Source organism: Heloderma suspectum, chromosome 5 (assembly GCF_057233095.1).
Source record: "Heloderma suspectum isolate Gila_16-S chromosome 5, 16-S_ref, whole genome shotgun sequence".
NCBI classification, from domain to species: domain Eukaryota; kingdom Metazoa; phylum Chordata; class Lepidosauria; order Squamata; family Helodermatidae; genus Heloderma; species Heloderma suspectum.
In genome coordinates this window covers 121816038-121828327 of record NC_139462.1, presented here as the reverse complement: position 1 = coordinate 121828327, position 12290 = coordinate 121816038, and the positions used below count along the sequence as shown (strand labels likewise).

At 43.1% G+C, this 12290-nt stretch overlaps 1 protein-coding gene across 1 annotated transcript in view; it reads right to left on the bottom strand.

The window, feature by feature from the left end:
* RGS12 (regulator of G protein signaling 12) overlaps positions 1 to 12290 on the bottom strand; it is a 215710-nt gene that overhangs the window by 171692 nt on the left and 31728 nt on the right. Inside the window, exon 3 of the mRNA XM_084859884.1 lies at positions 814 to 930. Coding sequence (XP_084716010.1) covers positions 814 to 930 — 117 coding nt within the window. The remainder of the gene's footprint in view (positions 1 to 813; positions 931 to 12290) is intronic.

The window sequence follows — 12290 nt, the reverse complement described above, 5'->3', positions numbered from 1 at the left end:
CACACCTTTCATGGGCCCCAAGGGAAAGAAATTGTTTTCCCTTCCTTGACTCCAGGCTCAGCCACTCCATTCCCCAACTGGCACTCCTACGTCCTCCTCTGCCATCAGAGCCCCCACCCAGTAAGGGACAGGCGGGGTGTGTGTGTGTGTGTGTGTGTGTGTGTGTGTGAGAGAGAGAGAGAGAGAGAGAAGAATGAGAGAACGGGCAGGGAAGGAAGAGAAAGAGCAAGGCTAGGAGAGGGAGAAACAACAAGGTAAAGAGGTAGGGGGAGAAAAATAGTGAAGCTAGCAGGTGGGAGGGAGGGGGAAACAGCAAGGCAAAAGGGTACAGGGGAGAGAAAGGGCGAGATAAAGAGATTTGGTGGAGGCTAGCAGCTGGGAGTGGAGAGAGAGAGAGCGTATGCAAAGGCGAAAGGTCTGTGTGGGCAGAAGAAGTTTGGGCATGGCCAGGAAGGAACTCTTTCCCTCTCTTCCAAACTCATTAGTGCCAGGTTCAGGAACAGGAAGGAAGCCTGGTGCCCTAATGTTTTTCAAGTTTTTTAAAAATTAAAAATAAAGTTTTGAAGGAGGCAGGAAGTGGAGAGCTTCACAGGTGCCATTAGAGGTCCCCATGAGTGTCGCCTTGGGGACACCTGTATTATAACAAAGTTTAGCATACGGGCATTCAATGAAAAGTAATACATTTATCTTTGCTTTCAGTTGAGAACATACTTTCCCTAGGTTCTACAGATTAAGCATAAAAATAATTCATTTATTAATGCCAGTTCACCGTTCTTCAAAGAAAACCATGAAGGGTTAGTGTCATATAGTTACCTCAAGATCATCAAGTGAACGAGTAATGCTGAATCTTTTCAACCGTCCAGATGATCTTCGAGCAGAAGAACGCTGGGGAAGTTGTACTAATCCAGCAGTAGGTCCAAACTTTGCACGCTAAATAAACCAAGAAATATATAATTGTAGTTTTGTATTCATTCTTCATAGATCATGATTAATTTATCTCTGCTAACTCTGCAGATAGCGTTTCATTTCAAAAAGCAGATTTCACTATACTCATTTGTAGAACTATGCAGATAAGCAACTAAGCAATTCTGCCGCAAGTTATTTATTTTACTGCCTAGATCTCCAATTCTGTCACACTGATAATTATGCTAAAGTGACTGCTTTGTCTAATCAACAAAATAGTTGAACAAATTCTACTATACTGTCAGTGAAATAGAAACAGAATTTTAAAAAAGCAAACGTAGCTGTGCTGGTTCATGAGAAAACAATCCAAATCCATAGTTGGGCAATACCCTTATTAGGACCAACCAAAATTCCACAACATTGTGCAAGTGATCGAGTTCTCCGGAACTCAGGCTAGATGGTGCAAAAAGCAGGAGATAAGGGAAGAAACAAAGTGTTGTGGCCATGTCTGCAGTTTACACACAATCTCAAAATGGAGATGTGTAGTCTGAATGAATTAGTCAGTGGTTCTAGTATCTGACTGCACCTAGGAATGAATTTTGAGAAAGAGAAGCAATGGCTCATCTCCATTTTTTGCATGTGCTTTGGAAAAGACTGTATTTTGCCATTCAGATCGGAATCTATCACTAGAGGAAGAAGATTTGCACTGAGAGTTCCGTCTCCTCCAACCACTAGGTAATAATCAGAATTTGGCTTCAATTGTCTTCTTCACCTAGTACACCATGTAAATTAATCTCTGGCTTTATTAATATAAGAAATGTTGCTCTGCACTGCTGCTCTATGCTGCCTCAGGAACATCTGTGTTTCACCCAAGGCAAGAGGCATATCAGAGCTATAGCCAGCCTTTGTGTTTTCAGAAATGGAGATCAGCCATTGCTTCTCTTTCCCCAAATGCATTGCTAGGTGTAATCTGATACCTGAAATACCTACCACTGACTAATCCATTCAGACTACATATTCCCATTTTGAGACTGGTTCTATCTAAACTGCAGACCTCATGGCCACAACACCTGGCCATTTTTAAACTTTGTTTCTTTCCCTATCCCCTGCTTTGTGTACCATCTAGCCTGATGAAGAGTTCTGGAGAACTTGAAAGCTTGCAGAGGTTGGTGGAATTTGGTTGGTCCTAATAATGGTATTGCCTAACTGTGGGTTTTAGAATAAAAAAAAGAAACTGGTCAATAGTCCCTAGCAAACAGAATAGTGTACAAAACAAAAGTATTCTTACCCCAATGTGGTAAGAAACTCTTTTAATGCAATAGTTTGTATAGGCTATCTTTAGTTATACGGCAGAGAATAGTATTAGGTAGGAATCACTATGACACTTAGCAATAAGTGTCATAGCCCAGGTGATATTTTTCCTGACCAGAACACCACCACCACCCACCAAATATTAGCTACCCTTATAACCTTTAATGAACTACAGTAAATTGGATATGCTGAAACAGGAAGCCTTTGAAGTAGGCAAACTTACTTATTTATTGCATTTATATCCCGCCTTTCTTCCTCTTGAAGGAACCCAAGGCAGCTTACATTCTCCTCCTCCTCCTCCCCATTTTATCCTCACAACAACAACCCTGTGTTGTAGGTTGGTCTGAGAGTCTGTGACTGGCCCAAAGTAACCCAGTGAGCTTCCATGGCCAAGTGGGGACTAGAACCCGGCTCTCCCAGCTCCCAGTCCAGCACTCCTTAAGATGGAGGAGCAGGCCATTAACAGCAATCACCACCTTGAGTTGTGCTCTGAACTTAAATGTCTTCGTTTTGTCACTCCCCTCTGCACTGACAAGAATGCAATAAACAAACATCTTTTCTTGAAGGAAAAGGATTTAAAAGGCTGCCTTTAAAGGAGGATTTTTTCCCGCTTACTAGGCTAAGACAGTTATTTGAATGCCATCACTAAGGTAAAACAGTACTTGAGTATTTGTACACATCTAACTGCCTGCCTAAACCACTGGAGCATGATTAATCAGACATTAACTGATACCTAATTGTGATAATTTAGTTCACCTCACTGGTACCAATTTTAAAGCAGAATATCGGACAAAAAGGAGCACTGCATTCATATCTCCAGGGCATTCAAAAGTTTAGGGCACATACTCAGGCAGTAAAGATAGTTTCTCCTGTGCTGTCCCTCATGCTGGAACTGCTTCCCAGAATGTCTCCATGAAACTACCTCCCTTACTTTCTTCAAACCCCTTCCCCAAACTCACTTTTTCCATGTAGCCTTTAGAACAGCCTCCAGACCCAATGCCTTAGTGTAACTAAGCCTAAGTACCTGCAACTGAAACAATCGCATCTGCCTCTAGTTCACAAAAGCTTATGTGGCAATAAATTTGTTAGTCTTCAAAATGCTGCAAGATTCTTTGTTCATCATGTCTAAGTCAGGCTCTCATCCAAGAATGCTGAAGTGCTCCAAAAGACAGACAGAAAAAGTTACAGGGGAATTGTTGTTGTTGTTCAGTCATTCAGTCGTGTCCGACTCTTCGTGACCCCATGGACCATAGCACGCCAGGCCTTCCTGTCCTGCGCTCTCTCCCGGAGTGTGCTCAAGTCCATATTCATTGCATCGGTGATGCTATCTAGCCATCTCATCCTCTGCCGTCCCCTTCTCCTTTTGCCTTCAGTCTTTCCCAGCATCAGGGTCTTTTCCAGAGAGTTTTCTCTTCGCATTAGGTGGCCAAAATATTTGAGCTTCAGCTTCAGTATCTGTCCTTCCAATGAGCACTCAGGGTTGATTTCCTTTAGGATTGACTGATTTGACCTCCTTGCAGTCCAGGGAACTCATAAGAGTCTTCTCCAGCACCACAGTTCGAAAGCATCAATTCTTCGGCGCTCAGCCTTCCTTATAGTCCAGCTCTCACAGCCATACATTACTACTGGGAAAACCATAGCTTTGATTAGACGGACCTTTGGTGGCAAGGTGATGTCTCAGCTTCTTACTATGCTGTCTAGGTTTGCCATAGCTTTCCTCCCAAGGAGCAAGCGTCTTTGAATTTCATGGCTACAGTCACCGTCTGCGGTGATCTTGGAACCCAAGAAAGTAAAATCTGTCACTGCTTCCATTTCTTCCCCTTCTATATGCCAGGAAGTGATAGGGCCAGATGCCATGATCTTAGTTTTTTTAATGTTGAGTTTCAAACCAGCTTTTGCACTCTCCTCTTTCACCCTCAACAAGAGGCTCTTGAGATCCTCTTCGCTTTCTGCCATTAGGGTGGTATCATCTGCATATCAGAGGTTGTTGATAATTCTCCCAGCAATCTTAATTCCGACCTCTGATTCATCCAACCCGGCATTTCTCATGATGTACTCTGCATATAAGTTAAATAAGCAGGGTGACAATATGCAGCCTTGTCGTACTCCTTTCCCAATTTTGAACCACTCGGTTGTTCCATGTCTGGTTCTTACTGTTGCTTCTTGACCCTCGTACAGGTTTCTCAGGAGACAGGTAAGGTGGTCTGGTACCCCCATCTCTTTCAGAATTTGCCACAGTTTGTTGTGATCCACACAATCAAAGGCTTTAGCGTAGTCAATGAAGCAGAAATAGACGTTTTTCTGGAATTCTCTTGCTTTCTCCATGATCCAGCGAATGTTGGCGATTTGATCTCTAGTTCCTCTGCCTCTTCGAAACCCAGCTTGTACTTCCGGTAGTTCTCGGTTCTCATACTGCTGAAGCCTAGCTTGTAGGATTTTGAGCATCACCTTGCTGGCATGTGGAATGAGCGCAATTGTGCGGTAGTTTGAACACTCTTTGGTGTTGCCCTTCTTTGGAATTGGAATGTAAACTGACCTTTTCCAGTCTTGCAGCCATTGTTGAGTGTTCCAAATTTGTTGGCATATTGAATGCAGCACTTTTCCAGCATCATCTTTTAGGATTTTAAATAGCTCAGCTGGAATACTGTCATCTCCGCTAGCTTTGTTGTTACTAATGCTTCCCAAGGCCCACTTGACTTCACTCTCGAGGATGTCCGGCTCAAGTTCAGTGACCGCACTATCATGGCTATCAAGGACATTACTATCATGGCTATCAAGGACATTAAGATCTTTCCTGTATAGTTCTTCTGTGTATTCTTTCCACCTCTTCTTAATCTCATCTGCATCTGTGAGGTCCCTGCCTTCTTTGTCCTTTATCATGCCCATCTTTGCACAAAACGTTCCCTTGAGATCTCCAATTTTCTTGAAGAGATCTCTAGTCTTTCCCATTCTGTTGTTTTCCTCGATTTCCTTGCATTGTTCATTTAAGAAGGCCTTCTTGTCTCTCCTTGCTATTCTCTGGAACTCTGCATTCAGTTGGATATATCTTCCCCTTTCTCCCTTGCTTTTCGCTTCCCTTCTTTCCTCAGCTACTTGTAAAGCCTCATCAGACAGCCACTTGGCTTTCTTGCATTTCTTTTTCTTTGGGATGGATTTCGTTGCTGCCTCCTGAACAATGTTACGGACCTCCGTCCATAGTTCCTCAGCCAGTCTGTCTATCAGGTATAATCCCTGAAATCTATTCCTCACCTCCACTGTATATTCATAAGGGATATGATTTAGGTCATACCTGAATGGTTTAGTGGTTTTCCCTACGTTCTTCAATTTAAGCCGAAATTTTGCAAGAAGCAGCTCATGATCTGAGCCACAGTCAGCTCCAGGTCTTGTTTTTACTGACTGTATGGAGCTTCTCCATCTTTGGCTGCAAAGTATGTAATCAATCTGATTTCGATATTGACCATCTGGTGATGTCCATGTGTAGAGTCGTCTCTTGTGCTGTTGGAAAAGAGTGTTTGCTATGATCAGCGTGTTCTCTTGGTAAAACTCTATTAGCTTTTGTCCTGCTTCATTTTGTACACCTAGGCCATGCCTGCCTGTTATCCCGGTGATTTCTTGACTTCCTACTTTAGCATTCCAGTCCCCTATGATGAAGAGGACATCTTTTTTTGGTGTTAGTTCTAGAAGGTGTTGGAGGTCTTCATAGAACCGATCAACCTCAGCTTCTTCGGCATCAGTGGTTGGGGCATAGACTTGAATTACTGTGATGTTGAATGGTTTGCCTTGGATTCGTACTGAGATCATTCTATCATTTTTAAGATTGTACCCCAGTACTGCTTTTCCCACCCTTTTGTTGACTATGAGTGCTACTCCATTTCTTCTAAGGGATTCTTGCCCACAATAGTAGATATGACGGTCACCTGAATGAAATTTGCCCATGCCTGTCCATTTTAGTTCACTGATTCCCAAGATGTCGATGTTCAATCTTGCCATCTCATGTTTGACCACCTCCAGCTTACCTTGATTCATTGATCTGACATTCCAGGTTCCTAAACAATATTGTTCTTTACAGCATCAGATTTTCTTTTCACCACCAGACACATCCACAGCTGAGTGTCCTTTCGGCTTTGGCCCAGCCGCTTCACTCTTTCTGGCACTACTTGGAAATACCCTCTGCTCTTCCCCAGTAGTATATTGGACACCTTCCGACCTGAGGGGCTCCTCTTCTGGCGTCATATCTTTTAGCCTTGTGATACGTTCCATGGGGTTTTCTTGGCAAGAATACTGGAGTGGGTTGCCATTTCCTTCTCCAGTGGACCACATTTTGTCAGAACTCTCTGCCATGACCTGTCCGTCTTGGGTGGCCCTGCACGGCATAGCTTATGGCTTCACTGAGTTACGCAAGCCCCTTAGCCACAACAAGGCAGTGATCCATGAAGGGGACAGGGGAATTGTAGGTAAACACAAATTGAAGTAGGAGCCACATTTCGGTATTATTTCTCCTTTAAGCAACTGATTGTCCTTGCTCCTACCCCTCTCAATCCCTGGAGACAACAAAGCACTAAAGGTGAGATGTTAGCAGCAATTTCTCTCTCTCCCCCTATGTTTTGCCTATGGTGCTGTGCAGATTTTCATGAACAGCTTCTTTCTAGCCAAGTTTCTGTGCGTATCTTCCATAGTGAGGATGGAGAACTTCTGCCTCTTGGCGACTTTAAGATCTCTTGGTCAAAGCAAAGTCTAAGAGGGCCATTCTTTTCTCTGATTACCATGCCATTGACCTAGGCAGTGGGTTTTATCATGTTCGTAATGACTACTGTAGGCTCCAGCTTTTCAAAAGTAGCCTTCAGATTTCCTTGTGTTGCAAATAATGTTTTTCTGTACCCATGGATCACTGGGGGTACAGATGGGCCCAAACAGATGTGATGTGTGCCAGGAAATTCTCCAAGCACTTCAAAAATATATAGATATAACTTGAAAATATAACCTTCACTGGAGGGTGTTTGCATCATGAACCTACCTGTTGAGGTGCTGTATGCTGCCTAGCAACAGTGAATCATCATACTCTGTAATGTAGAATGGAACGTTGGACTTACCGTCAAGGTTCCTTTTCTACAGTGAACAGAGGGTATCCTCCTAGTGTGGGTTGCTCCTCCCACTTGTTCCAGAAGGCAGGGCCAGACCTTTTTGTGTAGGGGAGCACCTCACAGTTTTGGAACATAACTTAGCTCTGTACAAAAATATCGTTTAAAAACACTTTGAACCAACAATAGGCCCAGGCAGAACACTGTCAAAGCCCTGCATTTCAGAGAAAGGCAGGACCAGAACTGGGAGGCACTCTCCCAGCCAGGAATGTGATTTCAGTTTTATTCAAATTTGGCACTACCTTCTGGAGTGAGCGGGAGGAGCAACCCTCCTCCACTGTAGCAAAATGTGAGACCTGCTTAATTAAATCCAGCTGTGCAGTAAGCTATTATTGCACCCTTTCATTTAAGTCTGGCACTTCCAAAAGCTACTAGTATGATGTTTGCACAAACACTCTGCCCTAAATGGTTGTTACAATGTTTTCTGGTTCTCTGTGTGTCTTAGCTCCACTGTCTAGCTTGAAGGCCATTTGCAAGGCTGCAACATCAACAGCAATATATTGTGCATCTTGGTCTCATTGCTTCTCTCTGGGCGTAATGCTGCTGTGATTGTTCCAGCAATGCACTCCAGTTTGGAAGTTGCTTCTGTTTGCTTTGACCTGAGCTTTTAGTAAAATGATTGATGCCAACCACCTGTGGCACCATATACTGGGCATGCTCTGGGCTTGTGAATACATCCACATCTTCTGCAGTGGTTATTCTATGATGTACTTCTAGCTTTTGATGAAACAAATTTAGATGGGGTCTTCCTTACAATCATAGAATAGTAGGGTTGGAAGGGGCCTACAAGACCATCGAGTCCAATCCCCTGCTCAATGCAGGAATCCAAGTCAGAGCATCCCTGACAGCCTCATCTTCAATGCCTCGTGTGGGAGAGCCCACTACCTCCCTAGGTCATTGGTTCCATTGTCGTATTGCTCTAACAGTCAGGGCGTTTTTCCTGATGTTCAGCCAGAATCTGGCTTCCTGTAACTTGAGCCCATTATTCCGTGTCCTGCATTCTGGGATGATCAAGAAGAGATCCTGGCCTTCCTCTCTGTGACAATCTTTCAAGTACTTGAAGAGCGCTATCATATCTCCCCTCAGTCTTCTCTTCTCAAGGCTAAACATGCCCAGTGTTTAGCCTTCAGTCTCTCTTCATAGGGCTTTGTTTCCCGTCCCCTGATCATCTTTGTTGCCCTCCTCTGAACCCTCTCCAGCTTGACTTCATCCTTCTTCAAGTGCGGTGCTCAGAACTGGACACAGTACTCCAGATGAGGCCTAACCAGTGCTGAGTAGAGGGGAACTAGTACTTCCCAGGATTTGGAAGCTATGCTTCCATATGCAGCCCCAAACAGCATTTGCCTTTTTTGCAGCCACATCACAGTGTTGGCTCATATTCAGTTTGTGATATACAACAATTCCAAGATCCTTCTTGCTTGTAGTGTTGTTGAGCCACATATCCCCCATCTTGTAACTGTGCATTTGGTTTCTTTTTCCGAGGTGCAGAACGTGGCACTTATCCCACCTTAGTTTAGGTGTTGGACCTAGATGGTTTTTCTGATGATTGATAATTCTTCTTCATGGAGATCTGTAGCCATTCCTTGCTCACACAAATACACAAGTAGGTCCACAGTGAATACTAGGTAACTGATATCAAGAACTAATTGTCAAAGTAGTCTGGATAATATCTAGGAAAGGATGTTAAATTGTCCATCACTCAAGGTCAATGCCTTTCATTCAAGGTTCAAGGGTTATTTGAGGGATGAAGTGTTTAGGTAGTAAGACATTATTTCTTTATTACTGAAGGCCAAAGGTGTGCTTAGAGTTTGCTTATCAGTTAATGGTTGACAATTAATGGTCAATAAATATTGTGCAAAGTATACACAATCAAATCTGAAATATTAATGTTTAGGAAAGGTTATACAGTTAGGGTTTAATCAGTAAATTTTGAGATGGGAGTTGTTTTCTCAAAGATAGTATCTAGAATCAATCTTTAGACTTTTTGTGTGTTTTAATCTCATTGGATTGTTTTAGTTTAGACTGAGCTCAAATGTAAGTATTATTGCAAAAAGTGTATAAATATGCTCTGATGTGAAGAAGCTGATATGCCTAAAACATCTAGAAGATTACCAACACCTGTGTACCTACCTACTTATCAGCTGGACAGCCTATTCAGAGTTTGTTAAGAGACTTGGCCTTAGAAAGCTCTCCACTTAATATCTTAAGCTACTAAGACCTTGAAAACCTATATATTTCCCATAAATATTGTTTTACCTTATATCAGGGTGGGCAACCTATGGCCCTCCAGACGTTTTGGCCTGCAACTCCCATCAGACCTAACCAGCATAGCCAATGTTTTGCCCATCCCCAACCTAAATGGTTGTATTTTGATAACATGTTTTATTGATAATACATATTATTTAACAAAAACTGAAAAAGGATCTAAAGATTTTCCCCTTACTAATTCTTGTTAGTACAAAACCAAAATTGAATTCAACATGCAGCAATTTATGGCATACTCTTTGTTTTAAGTGTTTAAACAAGTACAAATAGTTAGCTAGCAGCCAAGGGCTTCCTACATACTGAACTGTCACTTGGAGACATTCAAGTGAGGCAAAATCCACAATAATTGCCATTTCTTTTTTACTTTTGTTCTCAGCCTACCAAGTAACCGGTGTGTTCCACCTAAGGTTGGAGACAAATCTGAGTAACAGCTGGATTTTATATTTTCAAAACTGTTGTTATCAGTCTTTACCTGTTTGTCCCTACCAGTCCTAGATGTATCCTAAAATCTGCATGACACCTAGTAAAGCCTAATCCATTTGTGTATGAACCTCTTCTTCCACTCTGTCTTAAGACTCCAACCATTCAACTTCATGACTTCAACATCAAATCAGCTGCCCCTGTGGCCTGAAAATCTCAAGATCTGGAGATTTTGAAAACTTGCCCACAATTTTGTTGGTCCTAATAAATTATCACCTTGACCATGGATTTTAGAATTCTTCTTATGGAACAGCATGACTTCCTTTGTTTTATGTAGCTCTACTTCTGACACCACATAATATTCTTATTTATATGTGGGTGGGGAGAAATACACACTCATGGAGTTGGTGTTCTGTTAAAAATTACAACATGGCTTAGAGAAGATGGCTGACAGCGGGAAAAAAAACTCATCCAAGAGAGATTCAGGGGAGACTAGAAGTGGGATATACACTCACATATATCAAAGGAAGGCCATGTGAAAAGGGCAGCAAAGGAAGAAGGCATCTTGTGGCACTGAGTAAGGAATGATGTATTGTAATGAGCCATGTTTCAGGTTTGTGTTTGAAGGGAAGGGAAGCACTGGAGGGAGCATGGAATGACATTTGGTGTGGTGGTGGTAATTTGGTCAGGTGACAATTGGGAGAGGGTAGAGTGGGTTTAGAGATATTAATTCATAGAATCATACAACAGTAGGGTTGGAAGGGGCCTACAAGACCATCGAGTCCAATCCCCTGCTCAATGCAGGAATCCAAGTCAGAGCATCCAGCCCCATCTTCAATGCCTCCAGTGTGGGAGAGCCCACTACCTCCCTAGGGAATTGGTTCCATTGTCGTATTGCTCTAACAGTCAGGACGTTTTTCCTGATGTTCAGCCAGAATCTGGCTTCCTGTAACTTGAGCCCATTATTCCGTGTCCTGCACTACGTGATGATCGAGAAGAGATCCTGGCCTTCCTCTCTGTGACAACCTTTCAAGTACTTGAAGAGCACGATCATATCTCCCCTCAGTCTTCTCTTCTCAAGGCTAAACATGCCCAGTTCTTTCAGTCTCTCCTCATAGGGCTTTGTTTCCAGTCCCCTGATCATCTTTGTTGCCCTCCTCTGAACCCTCTCCAGTTTGTCTGCATCCTTCTTCAAGTGCGATGCCCAGAACTGGACACAGTAATTCAGATGAGGCCTAACCAGTGCTGAGTAGAGGGGGGAACTAGTACTTCCCGGGATTTGGAAGCTATGCGTCTATTAATGCAGCCCAAAACAGCATTGGCCTTTTTTGCAGCCACATCACAGTGTTGGCTCATATTCAGCTTGTGATCGACAACAATTCCAAGAGCCTTCACGCTTGTAGTGTTGTTGAGCCATGTATCCCCCATCTTGTAACTGTGCATTTGGTTTCTTTTTCCGAGGTGCAGAACTTGGCATTTATCCGTATTAAATCTCATTCTGTTTTCTGCCCAGTGCTCCAGTCTATCAAGATCACTTTGAATTTTGTTTCTGTCTTCCAAGGTATTAACTATCCCACCCAATTTTGTGTCATCTGCAAATCTGATCAGCGTTCCCTGCACCACCTCCTCCAAGTCATCAATACAAATGTTAAAGAGCACTGGGCCCAGGACTGAGCCCTGTGGTACCCCACTCGTTACCTCTCCCCAGTTTGAGAAAATCCCATTGAGAAGCACTCTTTGAGTCCGATTCTGTAGCCAACTGTGGATCCACCAGATTGTTGTTTCATCTAGCCCACTTTGAGCTAGTTTGCTCATCAGGAGATCATGGGGCACTTTGTCGAAAGCTTTGCTGAAGTCGAGGTATATGATGTCTACAGCATTCCCACAGTCCACAAGGGAGGTTACTTGATCCAAAAATGAGATCAGATTCGCCTGGCAGGATTTGTTCTTGACAAATCCATGTTGGCTTTGAGTAATCACTGCATTGTTTTCAAGGTGCTTCCAGATGGATTGCTTTATCATCTGCTCCAGAATTTTCCCAGGGATTGATGTCAGACTGACTGGTCTGTAGTTCCCAGGTTCCTCGTTTTTGCCCTTTTTGAAGATAGGGACAACATTAGCCCTCCTCCGGTCATCTGGCACTTCACCTGTCCTCCATGATTGCTCAAAGAGAATAGACAGTGGTTCTGAGAGTTCTTCTGCCAGTTCCTTTATGACTCTAGGATGCAGTTCATCTGGCCCTGGAGATTTGAA